Genomic DNA, 19,904 nt, shown 5'->3' with positions numbered 1-19,904 from the left:
TTTTTAGTAATAATGTTTCTTTTTAACCTATTGTATACGAAGAATGCAATTATTCTTTATGAAGGCGGCGTCGAAAATTTATGAGTGTCGATTACAAAGTAGTTCCAATCGATACGATACCTTGAAAGAATATTTAATGAAGAACATAAGGAAACATTCTTTGTATATTCAAAATACCTAATAGCGTAATAATAATGCAAAATACTACCAAAAAAATAAAAATAAAAAAAATGAATTTATAAAACGTGCATCCAAAAATAATGTTTACATATGCAAGCACAAGCTTTAAATATCCATAGTAGAATATAGCACCGTTTTTATTTACAAGAATTTTACTTTGCACAAATTTTGCAGTAACGAATTTTTTTGGAGCTGGTCTACCAGTTGATATAACTCTCACGCCTCTCGGATTTGTGTTTATGTAATAAGCTAAACAAATGAGGGAAGAACCAAGTTGTGAAGAACCAAGAAGTGGCAGAACCAAGACTGGGGAAAAACACATAAAACGACGTTGTCCTATCTTAACGACGAATAATCAATTCGAACCTTAGTTAATAAAATAGAAGGTTATTTAGAAACACAGTGTTAATGTATTACTTTTTAATACATAACATTGTTACCCTTATTTTAGGATGCGGAAGAAAATAATTGTGGTGCTTTTCTAACGCAGGGACATGCAACATATAAAGTAATGTCACGACCACTAAACGACTGCACTTGCGATTTGTATATCGTCAGTGCAAAAAAATGCTGCAATAGAAATTGCAATTTTTTTCATAAGATGCTCCTACAAAGTAATAGGAAAAACAAGAAAAGGATTAATGAAATCATTCTCAAGTATTGCGTGACCAGGGGTATTAGGCACTTAGATATCTATAAATATGTAGTTTTGTTAATTAAAAGTTAGTATAATATTTAGGTCACTTATTAAACTAGTATTTGACCTAAAATGAATTGAGATTGCATAAACAAAATTTCATCCTACTCCAGCTTAGTTGCAAGACGAGGTAGATGGTTACTTTACTTACACAGCATTTGTGTCGTCTAATGCTTTTTGTAGCCTAAAGTCCACGTAGGTGGTTGACTATCCAATGCTCCGAAGATCTCCAAATGTGTTTCATGTTAAGGCAAAATATAACTCAAGTCCATATCGGAGCTAGTTTTTTTAACCTGGTATTATTTGGATAATTCCTTCGTTTCTTTAAATCATTTTGATATTGCGAAGTGAGAACAACAGTCTTCCGTCAGTGATTTCGCTGTAAATCAGTTTTCAATCTGTTGTTCGTCGTTGATAGAGCTAAAGAGAATGAATCTTTGAAGAAAATTTGATTAAATGTCGTTATTTTTAGAAACATTGAATGTTGTAGTTTTTATTTTATTATAAATGCTTCTACAAAAATCGTTTATTGAAAAAGTTATTATCAATCGCCCCTGGTGTGACTTTAACCAGTTAGAATGTCTTTGTTCATATTCGTAACTAAACCAAAATTAATTCTACTATCCAATGGCCAGATCATTTGTTTAATGAACTTTCATAATAGTAACAGGGAACAACGGGTACCTAGCGTTCGTGCCCTGGCTCAATTTTTTTTCTTTAATATAAATCTCGTAAGCTATTATTCAAAAATTCCATTTTTTTCATAAGCCATTCTATACAATTTAAACTTTTTAAAAAGATATTTATGTCTCTCGTGCATTCCTAAGCTTTGACGAATCTTTTATCTTTCATTCGGGTATTATTCACTTTTGCCAAAACAATACCTTAGCGATAACACGAGTCCTTAAGGTACCACAGGACAACTTGGTATATATAGGAAAGAAGACGTTTCTATAGAACATTGAGTTTTTGGAAGTGATCGAGTTAAGTTCAAAAATAATAAGGTAAGTTTCTCATTTGTATAATTTTGAATTTTCATACGGAACTATTGAACTGTCAAAAATATTTATATTTCAGATGAATAACCAAGCTATTATTTTGTTGGCAATTATATGTTCAGTCTTCACTGCTGAAATTCCTCAAGCGATTAATTTGGAGAAGCATTCTACTTTCGTACCTGACGTCGAAGTAGGTTCTATTGAAACGCATCCTATTTTTAATAAGGCGTCAGATGGCAAAGAGCATCATCCGGTGTATAGAGCTGAAGAATTCAAAAATGAAGGTCGAGCTAGAATAGAACCAGTTAGATCTCGTGGACCGATAGTCAAACATGACATGCTTGCTGATGAACCTATGGGCTCCACTGAACTAAACAGAATTGTAAGTTGCTTCTTTATCTTAGGTATATATGCTTCTTAACTTCTTCGAATTAATCCGTAACAGTTTGTTACGGATTATGTCTCTTTTGATATGTATTTGATATTACGTATCACAGTCTTTAAACTTTTTTTTTCTTATAGGATAACTTGTCGGAGTACAGTTATGGACATAACCCAGTTGAAGTAGCATATCCTGATATTCCCTACGCCCCTGGATATGGGTATGCCAATGGGTACGAATATTTTTCATTTCATTCAATTTACTATATAGTCATAATATTTTATTCCGTTTCATTATTGCTTAACTAGGTTTAGTTATTGCGTAGTTAGTGTAAGTGTCATTAGGTGATCACTGAAAGTCAGCCTAGGGATGTAATTTGCACATTTCTACAGAAGATGTGGTTGTACTACTGTTGACGGCCCTAAACAACCAATTTTATTTTTGTATCACTTCATGTAACCCGTGATATTTATATTGTGAAGGAAATGTGTAAATTAATTTATTTCATATATAACTTTAATTCTCTGTTAAAGAAATATTTTATTATGCATATATTGGGTTACACAAAATTAACAAATGAGAACTCTTTTAGTTATGACATGTATGGAAATAATCTTAGCGATTACCTATTGGAACCAGATACGTCAACTCTTGGCCTGCTGTGGAGTCAAGTTCCTGATTCTAGAGTAAGTGCAACGTAATTTACATATTTTTATAAAATTAAAAAAAATTATCAAAAATATTTTGTTTGAAATAGTGTATGATTTGCTATTTTGGAAAGCAGAGTAAAATAGTTAACCTATAAAAGTACATGTCAATTTTCTTCCTATTAATCTGCTAAAATTTAATTCTATATGGGATGTAATTCAAAAACGAATATGAAGCAAAACTCACTTTAGTATTCATCAAATTAATTAATAATTTTATCATATAATAATATGCATAAAAGTTAATTATTTAATTTCATTACAGTAACACGTTACTATGTTCTTTGACTCTTTGACACTGTTTTATTTTTTCATTCAAAAGATACCATTATAAAATATACTTAATTGAAATATAATCTAAATCACATATATTATATTTTCATTTATAACACATACATTTACTAACATCTACGTAACACATTCATTAGTTAATGCATCAATAAGATACGTTGATGATAGATAAGTTAGATTAAATGAGTTCGTACCAATACATTAAATTTAGTTACACCAATACACCAATTTATTAAATTTAGTTGTGTGATTTGAGTATATTTAATTAAAAAGAAAAGTGATACATTATAATACAAGAATTATCATAAAATTATTATTATTATATTATACATAATAATATTAAATTTGCTGCAATACATTTCTTTTTTCTTTTCAGACCATAGTTCACTTGGTGGGTAGAACGTTTGGATGGATATTCAACAGCGTTTTCGTTTTATTTATTGGATCTCTTCTCACTGTTGGAGTTTGTTCTTATACAAACCTTTGCACGATAACATTCCAAGGAGTTGGTCCTATACATGAAGAGATGAGATCTTTCATCACTCCAGAACGCTTAGAAAAAATTAGCACTGCTGCCAACTTTGTGAAGACAGCTATAGATAAATATCAGAAAATCCAAAAAGTATCCGAAGCGGGCGCTAAGAAACGTCGTTCGATTTATTTCTGATGTGAAAATTTTATTTTATTTACCAAATACATGTGTGTGAAGTACAAATTATTATTATTTTCTTTTGATGTTTTCTACTCTTTCTCCCTAAAATATAGTAAGCTTGTAGTAGAAGTTCAAAAGTGTACAATCTAGAATATGTACTACATTCATTAAACAATACAAAACGTGTTCACTTTTTAGAGGGTAATGGACTGTAATATAATTGCCCTTGAGAAGATTTGCAATTGTTTTGTTTGTTTATGCATATATGTTATTCTTTGTCTGATTGTACACATTGTTTTGCTTATTTAATATATTTTTTAAGCTGCTTATTTTAGTATATTTTTTTAAGAGAGTTCTACGGAATTTTGCAAACAAAAATTGCAAAAACACTTTTTATAACATTCCAAAAATTTTAGTTATTGTGATATAAGATTTATCGACACAATTATCGAATTTATTCATGATTGTTAATGATTATCTGATTTTTTTAATCACATTTACAACATCAATATATACTTCCGTCGGCCACATGAACAATAAAAATTACGTCGTTATTGAAAATAGATAAGAATTAATTTAAATTCAAAATTTATGTTTTTAACAAACTTAAAGTATTTAAAATATGTAATGTTTAATAAAAGCTGTATTTTTTAGTTTGTCAACGAAACAACATTCTTTGATAAAATTGTAGTAATGTTTTGGGTCTAAATAAGAATTACGAATTTACGTTGAAAAACTATTTTATTCTTTTTCTAGTTTATTTTATGGTAGGTGTTAAAAGCTTACTGCCTACCATATCTTTCAAAAGTAATTTATAAGAAAACTTTTGAGAGTTTACACGCAAAACAAGCATGTTGTCGTGTAGTTGTGAATACAGCCCAACTGATTTGCTTAACTCGGCATCATGCTCATCCATTGGGTCTTAAAACGAATATGATATAATAACATGTCAAACGCCCATGTCGTGCCCACCCCAACATAGTAGCAAGTTTGAGAGTTAAAGTTGTCAACTCATGTATCAAATAAGTCGAACTAGGTAAGTATTAAAAATTGAGAAAGAGGTCAATCGTCTAAAACAACTCGTTACCGTCCAGCATTCGAGAAACATCTTCTTGTCTAATATCGCAAATGAAGCACATAGTGAAAGACCACGTTTCTACCGGAAGTCGTCCTCGATGATTGTAGACTTTCGTTTTAGGCATTGAAGAATTGTCTTTGTTTAACACCAGGTAAGAATCTTGCACGACGTTGTCAACGACGTTGAAAAATATTTTTTAACATTATCAACTATAAATAGGTGTCTATTATCATCGGTAACCCATGCACACTCTTTATCTTTATGTTCCCCGCTGCAATATTGTTTTGTAAACAGTCCGTTCGATGTTTTTGTAATAATAACAACTACATATGCAATTAACATTATATTGTAGTTAATGTACAAGGCCTCTATATGCGTTGCATGATTGGCAAATTAAATCTTGAAAATATGAATACTACAATTGTCCGTATGCTGTTTTTGTGGTTTTATCTCTTACTAATGACGCGTATTAAGCAACCTTGTAGTTTGTACATAGTTCTGACTTCATAAAAGACGCATTGATATGGATATAAATAGACGGCACAAAAGGGCTTATAACGCTAAATTACTGTAAATGATTGCACGTTTGAGGCAATGGTTATGTTGTCAATTTATTACTGCCATTATGAGCGTGTCTGGTGATATTTCACGAGTTTGAGTGTAATATATTCGCTATGGGATGAAAGTAACGTATAAGATCCACGTGGATGAGCCTATAAATGAATAACGAGTAGCTAACCGAAGGAGACTTCTATACAGGGTGAATGTACATATAGCTTACCCTGTCATTTAATGCACGCTACACCACATAATGCGGTTTTAATATAGAAAGGAAAGGCGCTAATCTAGATTACTACATTTTAAAATTAATTATTATTTGATATCTGTCTCTGCAGATTTTATGCTGTCTGAAGTTAGTAGCTTGTCGCATACCTATAATGTTTCAGAGTGATCACTTTATTCAAATTAGATGGAGAATGAGGAAGATTGGAAACTGGTGTAAAATATTTGAAACTTTTTGAGGACAGTTCAATCTAAAAAGTTTATAAATTCGTCTGTCGAACCATAATGACCAATTTTTTAAACGGATTATCGGCAGAATTTCTACTGTCAATATTACAACGACGATAAGCGTGAACACTAGGAGAAGAAGTAATGAATTAACTCCAGTTTCTATTATTAATAGAGGACAAATCAGTCTAGTACATGGTAATATCTTGAGAATGTAGTAGGTGTATTATTTGGGAGAACACAATATATTTAACATTATATGTTCTCTAGACATTAATATACATAAAGATATGTTGTAATATGTTAACTTAAGTGACGCCATAGCAAAGGCTTCTTTTTTAGTAGCGTTTTATACAGTGAAAAGAATTCTGTTGTTAATCGTAGGATATGAAATAAATGTAAATTTTTACGTAAATATTTTATTTTGTTGTTTGTTTGCATATATATAAATATTAGGTCATATTATTTAAATTAACACTTTTTACTTTTATTGTCCTTAGAAGAAACAACCTACAAACCAATATATATATATATATATATATATATGCATATATATATTCACCAAAATGGGATCTAGTGATCCGTAATTAATTAACGAGCTGTATGGAATATACATAAAAGAAAAACAAAAGTAGCTAAAACAGCCTGTGAATGTCATCATTACAGGAAAATGTCAATGATAAATTGTTTATTTAGGTGAGTTCCTTCAACATAACATGAAATATTTTAAAGAAAATTATGCCATCGTTTATTTTTAAAACATTGCTCATTACAATTTTAATAAAACTAATTTTATTATTTCAGTCTGTAACTTTCTAAAAAAAAAAAAAACATGTAAATGTACAATTGTCAATGAAAAATTATCGATGTATGCGGCTGTACAATATATTAATATCAACTAAACCGTTATAATTTTAACATATATGTAAAATAGCATTTTAGGTAAAATGTTAAAACTATTTTTGTATAAACTAGAAATTATCAGTACAGTAAGTAGAACTATACTGTTAAAAAGATTATTATTATGCGAACGGCGGTAGGCAATACTCACAAATAACATTATTTTCGTGTCACGAACTTGGGAGAAAAATATATCTCTATGCAACCAATTTAGATTGTATCAGGTTGTTGATTTCTAAGGGAAACGAGAAGACGATGAGCTTGTATTTAGTTGTAACAAGGTAAACATTTGTTACTATGTGATAAAATGTATTTAAACAGAGGTCGTTTAGTTGGTTTGCAATTCTTTTTATTAATAAAGGTTATCAAGTCTTTTTTCCTAGTGGAAACCTTTCGTTAATGGGGCCAAAGGTTTTAATATTAAAAATAAACTTTTACAATCGTAGGTTGTGAATTATGTAGACGATTTTGCTTAAATTCAAGAAGAATTAAAAGATTTTCAAAATTGTTCACTAATGTTTCCGAGATGCACCTCAATAAAAACTAAAGAAATTATTTCTATAGTAAATTTTAGGAAAGCAAACGATAGAAAGTTAGTTTGGAAGGGAAAGGAAATTAATTTTTCAAATTCAATGATTTTATAAGATTGTTGTGTCTAGAAATAATTTTCACAGATTACGAACTGTTGTGTAAATAATAAAAAAAGTGTATTCGGAAACCAATAGCGGTTATTTTTATTTAATAACTAACTAAAAATAATTTATTATTTAATTTTATAAAATTAAGCGACGCCTGCGATCTAACGCCGATCTTTCAACATTTTTTTTATATTTGGCGGTCATAAATTTTGTGATATTATACCCAACATCGACACTTCCATTATATTTGCTGTGTATATTTAGTCAAAGAATTAAAGGATTCAATGAGCTGAGGAGTGTTCTTGGGCTCTTTTTGCTCCAATGTCCCAGAAGACGCATGTCAAAGCTGTTACAAAACACGCAACTGAGAATTATGTTGGAGTTACAAAAAAAAACTCAATAATTAAAGGAGAACATCTAATATACTCTTCCCCGAACAAAACAAATGCGTCATTTAATGAATCATTATGTAGACCACCTAAAACCTATGTACATAATAAACATTGTAAAACTGGTTGACGGTTAGTCATCAACTTAGCTGGCCTCTTTGTCATACGTTTCGTAAACTCATTTCATGGGAGCTACGTGTAAATTATTTCTGTAGTGTGAAATGTAAATTTAAAAATATTAAAACTGCGTTACTTCTGTTGGTGAATAGCCGAATGTCAAACATACATCCGGTCACTGCAACATTCGTGCGGGCAATGTGTCATTGTCGCCTTATCTTGTTTTGTGATTACTGTGTTTAAATGCATTAACAAAGTGTCTTCGTGCCAGTTGCAGTTTCGTTTTCACTTCGTGCGTTACATTTTTATCAGCATTACGTCACCCTGCAATGGAGCAGCTTTTATTATAAATATTCCAACGTTATCTTGTTTGTGTTTGCCTCGACGCGAAAACTGCGAGTCGCGAGTCATTTCAACCAGTAATAGATGGAATAGAGTTCAACTGCTACACAAAATGGGCAATATTAAAAGTAAAAAAGTGAAAATTACGCAATGCGACTCATCGCCGAATGATCAGGACAACCCTGAACGCATCAATGCAATAAAGACTGACGTTTCTGATGTGACAGCGAAGAAAAATGATATTGCTGATAAAGATTCGGACCAAATAGAAGAGAAACAACATGATAACGCTAGCAGTGCATCTACGGTGGAAGTGTTGGACGATAAGTGAATGTAGCATAGACAAAATGCGTTATATTTTTACTAAAGTTTGCCATAAATAATTGTTTAAGTTCTTTTTTTAATAAATTATTTACAATACTGTTAACTTTCAATTATACAATTCCTTTGATTTTTTTCCGTAAATAACTCTGTTTTTTTTTTAATATATATGTTAAATGAGGTTTTTATGTCTGCAAGAAATTTTGTTAGAATACCTTAAGAACTAAGATAATTATCGTTTAAAATATTCGTAATATGCTGTTTTTGATGGTGATATTATCGCGTTTGTAAATAAATTTATTATACGTACAATTATTACACCTTTTACCCAAAAAAATCTTGTTATTGATTTTAAACAAAAAGAAAGTTTATCAAATACAAAGACTGGGTATATCTGTGTTTTATCTAAAACTCTTTATTGTTTTATCTTACACCAGTACTCTCGCCATAAAAAAAGTGATTAGCATTTTACGCATGAATTTTTCATCAAACGTTCCATTTGTTACAACATTGCTACATCTGTATATAATTACCATGCCCATATATCTAAAGGAAATTTCCAGAACGAAAAATTTCACTAGCTGTATTATTTCAAGGTTGTTAGAGTTACGACCTCGAGGAAAATTATGTATCGCGTACATACAATAATGCGAGTTACTACTAGGTTTCTAGTTTGCAATGTGTTATTTTCAGAAATCATATTCGTATTACATGGTAATTCCATTTGATTGCATATCGGTAAATTAGTTGCAGTTATACGCCGTATACAAACAAGTTTCCAAAGGATGGGTAGCAGTCTCGTCTGTGTCCCATAATACCACACTGCGAATGCCAACCCGTTTGCCAAGCGTGGCGATTATGGTATTCCTCCCAGTCAGATACCTTTGGGGAGGCCTGCGCCTTGCAGTGAACGTCTATGGGTTGAAACAACGTCAAGCTTTTTACGATACTTACTAAACTAAAAATTAAATCTCTTATTTTAAGTATTAATAAAGAAAAGCGTATTGTAGAAAAGCCTTTTCACACCCTATAATACTAATTACAAACTCTAATTTAGCAGTTTGTGAAAATGTCTTTTTCAACTAATTATATTTTATTTCGACGACATTCTAACGAAGGGAAACATATTTAGTTATATATGATACCGATAACTTACCACCACTATATGGCCATTATTATTTTCCTTATTAAATCCAATTATAGCACTACATTGGATTGTCAATATATATAATGAAATACTTTTGATACTATTTATGGAATCTAGACTTTATATTGAATCAAAATTCCTTCCTTACAATTTTCATGATATTCTTTTCTTCCTCCTTGCATCGTTTTCCTTGCAGAGGATCGTGATTTCCTGTACATGGAGTAATCTTCGCCGCTATGCTACGCCTATTCCTGTCTGTTGTAGGAACGCAATATGACATTTGATGGCGAGTGTCGAGTGGATTTTGCCTGGCCATCGGATAAGGCAACGATTTCTTGCACGTTTGTCTTAGATGTTTCCAGTGAACATCAATTGTTAAAAGTTATGTGTCTATTGTGGCTATGTGACTGACAATATATAATACACTAAGGCTTATACTAAAGGGCTAAGGTAGTTTTGTTTATTTAGTTATTAAATATTGAGATCATGCGAGAACATCATGTTGGCTTGTTGGTGCAGAGTGTAATCCACGGCATTTGCTTTTCTCTTCAGCACTTTATCTCGAAAGAGAGTACTTTATCGTCAAGGTCTATTTTTATGTGCCTAGCTGAAAATAGAGAAAACTAATTGAAAAGTTACATTTTCGTTTTTTGTGATGTAGTGTAGTTTTTTAATATTTTGAACAGCAACCTTTAATTATACGTACAGGCTTTCTTATTTCTTTTTTACAGGACCCTGTATTGCAGTTGTACAGATCCAAATATCCGACCATTTCGCTTTGAAAATATATACTGGCTTCTGTTGTTTGGTTCAGTTCAACTAGTTTGGTTTTGGAGTAGTTGATCTTGAGAGACAGCTCCAGGCTATTCTATTCTCTTCTCTTCTATCCAAGGATTATACCATTTCGCTTACGTTGGCAAACAGCTTTGCGTCGCCAGCATAGCGGAGATTAGAGATGTTAGTGCCACTAGTAATTTTTTCTTATGATGTATTCATAAGCTTTGAATAGAATAAGAGATAGCATGCGATTTTCCGGAAAGGTTTTTTTTACTTTAAAAAGTATTTTGTTTATTACTGCTAATTGTATAATTGACTAAGACCTCCTAAGTGTTTAGGTACACAGTACTTTCCCAAACAATCTACAAGACTGACAAGTGAAGGCTTATTACTGTAGAATATGAAGCATAAGATAATAATTTTCACGAGTTTCCTTAACTTTTACAAAACCTTACTGTTTTAGTGATATCTGTGTATCCAAGTGATGCCGAATTTGTTTATTAATTTGGAAATTGAGCTATTTTCGGGTAAAGGAAACATAACTGATTTAACCCACTCCTCTTTGGTTACGATATAGCGAAGACCGCCTTTCGAGGTGGCTTTTGTTATATCAATATGGGGACTTCCAGAGGTTCTGGAGGTATGCCGTAATTGATCGTGGGTTTACGAAGTTATTTGAAGTATTTTCGCCATAGTTCAGCGACTGAATCCAGATTTTTAATTTGTTCGATTATTATCTTCATTCACTCACGTTCTTGGTTTAAACTTCTTAGCAAGAAGTTTTACTTTTTTAAGAATTCGCAGCTTTGCATCATCGGGGAATGGACGCCTAATTCTACGCAGAGACGATCAATTATGTTATTTTTGTCGAGATAGTGGAGTAGTTGAATTGTTCTGGTAAGGCTTGAGTACTTTTGCCCCTATTTCAGGGCCTTGCGCTGCTTCACTCGTATTATGTTGCACGTATTTAAATAGAAAAAATTGTTTGCGAATAGGTGGTGAACATTGGTTAGGTTTTTTGTTTAGACTTATATGGTCAATTCTTATATTAGCTTGTTCTGGAATGGCTGAAGTTTGCGGCCTCCTTGGAAGACCGTTATTTAATACTTTTATGTACAAATATAATTTGGGGACTAGAAGACTCTGATCTAATCCACAGCCATACTATTAAACATTTTAAATAATACATAATTTTAACACCTGTTCGTATTGTTCGAAGATCGCTTATTATTTGTAACGTCTCGTTTCTTCTTTTACTAGGCTAGTGAGAATATAAGGAACATTAAATTCTCTTTAAATATGAAAAAAATATTTTTACGGCAATTGTTTAATGTTGTTTTTAATTTATAAATAATATTTGCGTCGTAATCGACTTTTTACTGACGCATGCATAATTACATCAATGTTTTAATGGACAATAGCTTTTTTAAGAAAGTAAGGTGTTAAACGCACGGAAATAAACTTATTACTAAATAAACTTAATTTGAGATAGTTATAATTGCCCATGTTTTGTCAAAAATAAATTCTATAGAGATTTTAGCATTATATAATTCCAGTCAACATAGATATTATTAAAACTTATTATTATAAGATATTAGCGTGGTAATGTGATAAGGTAGAAAAGTAAATTAATGTTTTTTTGACAAATCTGCTTATTTTCTATTTCGTCGAATTACAAATATTATCAATTACTTTGTTTCTTTTATATTTCTGTCGATTTATAATAATTTTAGCTTTAATCAATTTGTGCATCATCATGGTAAATAATTCGTACCCATCGTTGCCATGGTCTCCGTCACCATAACATTGTTTACGACCTCAATTATTTACTTCCATTACGTTAGGGTATAAATCAGTTTGTGCGCATTTGTTCTCCTTCAGTCTACGTTCTGTGTATTTATAAACTTATGATTATTTTCCTGGTTTTTAATAGAGCGGTATTTCTAAGGAGCTAGTTAAAAAAGGTGTTATTTTTATATTTTGGATAGTATTTTTAATTTTTTTATTACTGTTTATGTTATAAATACATTTTAATCCTTTTTTTCATAAATAGATTGTAAAATTTAATTTTTATAAATAGTTTACGTAATTTTTTCTAAATCTGGGGCAATGTATGGACAAGTCTCTCACCGAAAAAATTCAAACAGAAATGTGAGTTTGAACTGGATGTAAATTTTCATTAACATTTATAGGAACATCTTCGTAATATAATTATTTAAGTCATACAACGAAAATACCGTTACATGTATTGATGCGCATGTATCATTTTTGTAACGTATTATCGTTGTGTAAAACATATCTGTTGAAATGTAATCAAAAAGGTATTTGCAGAAAGAAGAGTAGCCGAATTAAAAATGGCGGCAGTAGCAGTTCTGCTTGCTACTCTTGTAGTATTTAACTTGAACGGGTAAGCCCACGTTGCACGTCAAATAGCAGTGGATACCACAGACTAAAAAGTGGATAACATACTAACATTGAAATTATTTAAAATTCGATAACCCTTTATTAACTATACTAATTGTATGCAGACTTTCAATGCTTTAAATCGATGTTTAATCGATGATGATGTACCCGCATATACACCGTCATTGTTGCGTCATGAAAAAATACTGTTGTTAGTTGACAAAGCTGCAATTGCGGCATAATATAAGTGTTTTAAAATTTAACTGTTTGTTGGTTTTAATATATTAATCAATAAGATTGCACATTTTTAAAAACAAGTTTAAGAATATAGAACGCGATAGCAATGATATAGGAGTCATTTAAAATAGTGCTACTCCGGGATTTGCAATACTAATTAGAAAAAAGGCTTTTATATCATCTTTACATGTAAAATATTACGTCTGATTTACCTAATATTTTTAAGAATTTATCGGCAAAATTATTCGTTATAGTTAAACCAATTGCACAGTTTCTAGCAAAAGTTAAAACAAAATTTTAAAATTGTACAATATTATTTCTGTTTAAAAGTTTTTGATTTTACTTATCGATCTTAAAGGAACCAAAAACGTAAAGTGAAAGTCAAGTTCACGATATGAACTGCAACAGAAACTTTTTATAACAACAATAATTGATCTAATTGTTCTAATGATCCATAAACGTACTAATATCGAAACATAATTAACGTCTACTTCATGCTAAAACTTCATCGATGTTAACAATACTAAAGCTTTCTTTAATGTAAAACTTTTAATGATTGGATATGAAAAAAACTTGATGAAAATAATACATAAACGATTTTTGGTAACCATTTTTTTAAAACAATAACTGTATAAATGCACGTAAAATTAAAAAAAATATTTTGGGCAAATGTAATTTTTGGACAATAACATTGACTAATACAAAGTTTTCTTTATTTTAAATAAATAGATTATTAAAAATAATGCAATAAAATTTTTAAATAGTTTTGAGTATCTTTCTGATGTTTTCAGAAACGCGGCCGCTCGAGCAAAAGGCAACAAGATGCCAAGTCAACCGATAAAAATATATTATCACCCCATTTCACCGCCATGCCGTGCCGTCCTCATGACGGCCAGGGTTTTGGGCTTGCAGGTAGAGTTGGTTTTCGTCAAGATCCTGGAAGGAGAACAAAAGTCACCGGAGTTTCTGAAGGTAATTACTTTTATAGAATTACGAATAATATAAAATAGACACATTAGTTTGCTTTTTACTTTTATTAACTTAACATACTTAAACAAAATTTAATGACATAATTAAATATTGAAAGTGCATTACAAATTTTAAATATGTCCTTTAAAATAAAAGTTGTAGATGAAAATACTTTTAATATAAAAAAAGTTTTACATTAAAACTTATTTTATTTTTAGAAATTATTTTTAACGTTTCTTGTTTAAAGTTCAATCTTAACTTTATTTATTGTTTATTATCGATAATAAAACATTGTAGCATGTTAATAAAGAACATCTTTGATGCGATCCTAAGTTTCTTCTATTATTATATTAGAATATTATTGAAATCGATGGTTATTAGGGCCGAAATGTTCTTGTGTGGCGACCCCAAGCCAGTATACGCGGCGTGGGCAGGCCCTCCACCGGTGGACCGAGGCTATAATCAAAGTTGCGGGAAGTCGCTGCATGACGGCAGCGTAAGACCGTTCATTTTGGCGACCTTTGGGAGAAGCCTTGCATTGGACGTCTATAAACTGACACGAATGAATGAATAATTAAGAACATGCCTGTGTATTGTTTTAGATGAATCCTCAGCACACTGTACCGACTATTGATGACGGTGGTTTCATTCTTTGGGAAAGGTAAGAAAGTTAAGCTACCTTTTTCCTTTTGACGAATCAAATGAGTAAATAAAACTTTTGATAGATGTCTAGATATGGCGGTGGTACAATAATCTATCATTTTTACTGTTAATAAGAACCAATTTTGTCTCTGACAGTACTATAGAGAAATAAAGAACAATAATTCAGGAACAGTTTTAGAGAGTTAGAGTTTTAGAGTAAAAGTTGTCATAGAGACATTAATCATAATAATCTATGTTTTTAATATAAACTTGCAACATGCATTAGTACACTAGTTATCGTATTGTATTTAACATTACTATTTGGTTTCGTATTGTATTTAACATTACACTAGCGTTGGGTCTGACTTCTAACATTGCAGACATAATTAAAATTACAAATGTTAAATTAGCACAAGTAGCTAATCAGACATTTAAATTATAAACCGATTTTTTATTTTAAGTCGAGCGATCATGGCATATTTAGTGAACGCTTATGGTCGAGAAGATACGCTTTATCCCAAAAATCCACGGCAGCGGGCGGTTGTCGATCAGCGGCTTTATTACGATATAACCTTGTTCCAGAAGTATGCAGATCTTTACGTAAGTAAATAAAATAAAACAGTACACAGCTAATGAGAAACAGCAAATATCGCTAATGATTTTATGATAAAATTTTAGGCTGGTTTGTAATGGCTTAAAAAATTATTCGAGTTTTAGTATGGACATAAATAAAATTATCCTTAACAGCTTGCTTATCTACTCGACTGTACTTAAACGGCGAACTTAGTCTAAGAGTCACGCCATTTTGACTTTCGCTCTTTGCTAGGGTGCTAATTAGTCATCTAGTTAGTAGACTCTAAAACAGCATTTTGATTTTTTTTACGTATGTTTATATTTCTTTGATCGGTCTTATTGATTTTATTAGTTTCGGACATGTGAGAAATATTTGAAACAAACCAATAAGCAAATTTGTAAAACGAATAGATAGTAGCGAACATTTTACCTTAATAACTATTATTTTTAGATTAAAATAATTTTTTTTTTCTATTTTACTTACAAATATTAGTATATCTTGTATATCAAAAAGTGCTTCTAATTATCATCATTGTTTTAGCCGAAAGACGTTCACTGCTGGACGATAGGTCGCCATATAATTTTAAATAACAGATATATACAAATTCTTTTAACTATCATTAATGATATTCTGCAGTAAGGAAAAAGGTGGTCGATGACAGGTATTGGAAAAGATGGAAAATGGAATGGAATGGTAAGACAGATGAAATGTAGAAAGCAAGGAATAGAATGAAAGATCTTGAGATGCGTGGAAGAAGAGCGCAAAAATCAATTAATTTGTGAAAAAATTAATAAAAAGAAAATAAAAGTCCCTAGCCCATAAATCAGTTAGGGGTACGAAATAAAATTATGTTCTGCTGTTAATTATAGGAAGGTCGCCTTTATACTGAGTAATTATACATTTACTGACTCAATCTTAGTCTTTAAATTGTCCTAAATAAAAAATTGTCATTATTAACAGTAGTTAAAGTTTTTTTACAATACATTTTAATTTAATCATAATTTATTTAATCAGTTGATGTAATTTTTTCTTAGTGGCCAGTGTTATTCTTTGGGCAAGAATATAGCGAAGAGAATGCTGCGAAATTAAATGAAGTTCTTGGTTGGTTGAATTCAATGCTCGAAGGTCGTGCGTTCGTTGCTGGAGATAACCTTTCTATTGCAGACATAACAATTGCAGTTACGTTGACTAACTTGGAAGTAAGTATTTTGAGATAACCTGTATTCTTTTGCTTTACTCTACCATTGATATGATTGTTAAAATTTCAAGCACAACGCAAATATTAAAAAATCTTAAGATTGTACTTAACGATTGTTCTTTTTACAAAAAAAGCAATAGACGTCACGTATAATATATAAGACGCAAACTATCTCTTAGATGCTTTACTGATTATAAACTTTTCCGATACTTGTAGTATGAGAAAAATAAATTGTCTACATTCTTATTCAAGTTAATAATAGACCTAGACACATAAATAGTTTTATTTAAACTCAAAACTTTGTGCTATTGAGTATAAAAAGGTTTTTTTTTAAACGAACTCTTAAAATTAGTTATACTATATATATATATATATATATATATATATATATATAAAGTAAACATTCTTCAACACCCAACCTCTATATTTCTTTATCAACCCACAGACGCACATTGCATGGCAAAGGCCATTCGCAAAGATGCCTGGCGGGTTGGCTTATCGCAGTGTAGTGTAGTATTTATTTATATAAAAATATACGTTTATTTATTTACTTTGAAACCTTTTAATGATTGATGGAATACATACAATTATATGTTCCTCAATTATAAAAGACCACAAATTGTAAACCCAATGATGACTAGCACAAGAAAGACAATAATTTATCCGTTTATTACATGAAATCAAATAGGTTCATATTTGAAAAAAGAAAATTACAGTAGTTTTGAATAATGTTGTGAGCATACATCATCATTATCGTCATCATATCGGCCGATAGACGCCATATAGGCATATGCCTTCAAAACAACTACAAAATTCGCCACTCACGATACACGGCAACTTTCCGCTACTACTTTGACTATATCATCGGTTCACTTAGTTGGGGGGTTACCTACGTCGAGTCTTCTCTTGTTTTACAACAATTCTAAATTTCTTTGGACATGGTAACAGGATTAGGTATTTTTGGTGTAGTTATAGTTTTTTAATTGTTATTTTCATGAAAATTTTGATTTTTATAATTATCTGTTTATGATTTTATCATGTCTTGGTTATCAAAATATACACACCTTCCTTACTGAAATTTAAAATAAATTAAAAGTTATTAGATGTATCGAAAATTGTATAGTCTCTTGTACTAAACCTATTTCAGAATCGAGTATTAATATTTTGAAATTTATGCCGTAGGCGTTGGAATATGATAACAATTTTTATTTTAGCGGAAATTGCTTCATTTCGTTCAGAAAATAAACGGTATATTTTTATTTTTTATTTTGTCATACATTTTAACTTAGTTATTTTTATACAGTATATTTTAACATCGTGTTCATTATTTTAATATACAATGACTTTAATATGTCATAGTTATATATCAATATTATTTATAGAATGCCGATGACAATAGCATTTAACAAATGAATAGCATATGTTAAGTAATAAGCGCTTTACGTTCATTCAGCGCCTACATAACAAATCAGTCTTGCTATGTAGCTATGCAAATGTTTATTATTTGCTATTATTTTATTAACCACCTCATAATACGCGTTGTGATGTTATTTCGAAGTACTTACTAGATAAAAGAAATTGCCATAGGAATGTTTATTACATTCTTATAGGCAACATATTCTTGGTAACAGATAGTAATAATATTGTATATTTTAGCTAACGTAAATGCATGTGGCAATCCATCTCACAGTGAATAGTAAACGATCCATCAAAAGACTGATATTTTAGGTTGAGAACCACTAGATTGGTATAATATTTGTTTTTAAGCTCCAAATGTTTGATATATTTTCTTCATTACAGTCGTAAGACGTACTGCTGAAGACGAATTTCCTCCATAGATTTGTAGCACACACTGCTCCGCCTTTACTATGGCTAGTACTCCAAGAAATAGCGTAGCTACTGGGGATGCGGTATTTTTATTATTATATAAATAGGAGATATGTACCTAGTTTGGCAAGGGGGTTCGCGAGCGCGGTTTTATATTATAAATACGAGAGATGCTGCTGCCCATCGTCTGTGAATATGTTTCCTTTAGTCGGCTTTTACAGCAACCATGTGAGGAGATGGTCGGCAATGTGCTGGTACCTCCATGGCGATCAATAAATGTTGATCAATTATTAAAATATAAACTGCAGTGCCGACCCAAGTTATGTAAATAAAAATACACTCAGTTAAGAACGATATCGTTGACATGTTATTTTTTATTTGAATATTAACAATGTTATTTATGTAATAATAGTGTACTTCGCTTTCGAATAACTTTCGACCAGTTTATGATATTTTTATATAAGTATTGTAACAAATTTTACCAACTTTAGTAGTCTAACGAACAGTTAAAAGAATTCTGTCAAATGCACATGCATACTGGTTGAAATTTCGTTCTGGTGTTTTCATATAAATTAAGAAAAATTCTCTATGTAGTAGTGGAAGGTTAATAAGGAAATATGTATGTAGTCGAAGGTGCGAACGGGCAATAAGAAGCATACATAAATAAAAATTTTTATGGTATCTAACTATGCATATGTTTATTTACTCTATTTTGACACTAATACTTTCTTTATGCAAAACTGTATCATTATTTATGTTTTATTTTGTTAATAGTTTCAATTTGGATGTTTAGTTTTTCTTAATTTAAATAAATAAGTTGTGTACATCTGTTATTACGTAAATACTGGTTTTAAAATTTACTGTAATATTTTTGCATATTGTGTTTATGTTGCTGATGTACGGCACAACACAAAAATAAAAGAAAAAAATTATGACATAACAATAATTGAAATATTTCGACGCTATGTTTTAGAAATGTAATCTTGTTATTTTCAGGCCTTTGGTTTCGATTACAGTGCCCATCAAAACGTGGCAAAATGGTTCGAGCGGATGAAAAAGGAGCTAGATCCGTATGGCTATAAAGAAATTGATAAAAAGGGAGCTGAAGAACTAGCCTTGTTTTTAAAGAAAAACTGAAGCCACAAACAGAAGCTACTAATATTATTAACTTGTACCTAACATATTGCATATTACATACAGGTTTATTGTTCTACTTATCAATAACCCAATAAACTTCTTTGATTTTAAATCTAGAGTTTAATTTAACCGTGAAACATGAACTGAGATCGAATTCTGGAACTTTGTGCCATGTTTTCATACGAATAATTCCGTCGAACAAAGGGTAGTCGCATAATATTGAACGATTTCCGTTCGCATGAGAACGTCCTGTCGAGTTGTTGAATCGACTCAGGCATTTCGTTTTGACA

The 19,904-nt window shown here is 30.8% G+C and overlaps 2 protein-coding genes across 2 annotated transcripts; both read left to right on the top strand.

The window, feature by feature from the left end:
- The first annotated feature begins 1,807 nt into the window (after positions 1-1,807).
- Positions 1,808-3,985, top strand: LOC137925221 (uncharacterized). Its single transcript, XM_068768634.1, has 5 exons — positions 1,808-1,881; positions 1,955-2,257; positions 2,398-2,489; positions 2,850-2,943; positions 3,632-3,985. Exons 2-5 carry the CDS (start codon positions 1,955-1,957, stop codon positions 3,920-3,922), a joined length of 780 nt encoding a protein of 259 aa, XP_068624735.1. The 5' UTR covers positions 1,808-1,881; the 3' UTR covers positions 3,923-3,985.
- Positions 3,986-14,074: 10,089 nt separating this feature from the next.
- LOC137922902 (glutathione S-transferase D7-like) lies at positions 14,075-19,614 on the top strand. Its single transcript, XM_068766014.1, has 5 exons — positions 14,075-14,239; positions 14,839-14,897; positions 15,340-15,478; positions 16,487-16,651; positions 19,474-19,614. Exons 1-5 carry the CDS (start codon positions 14,090-14,092, stop codon positions 19,612-19,614), a joined length of 654 nt encoding a protein of 217 aa, XP_068622115.1. The 5' UTR covers positions 14,075-14,089.
- Positions 19,615-19,904: the final 290 nt, after the last annotated feature.

This window comes from Battus philenor, unplaced genomic scaffold (genome assembly GCF_028537555.1).
Source record: "Battus philenor isolate CCGP_79_NKW_IND1 unplaced genomic scaffold, ilBatPhil1.0.hap1 SCAF_10, whole genome shotgun sequence".
NCBI lineage: Eukaryota > Metazoa > Arthropoda > Insecta > Lepidoptera > Papilionidae > Battus > Battus philenor.
The sequence above is the reverse complement of the archived record's forward strand: the minus strand, read 5'-3'. Positions and strand labels throughout refer to the sequence as shown.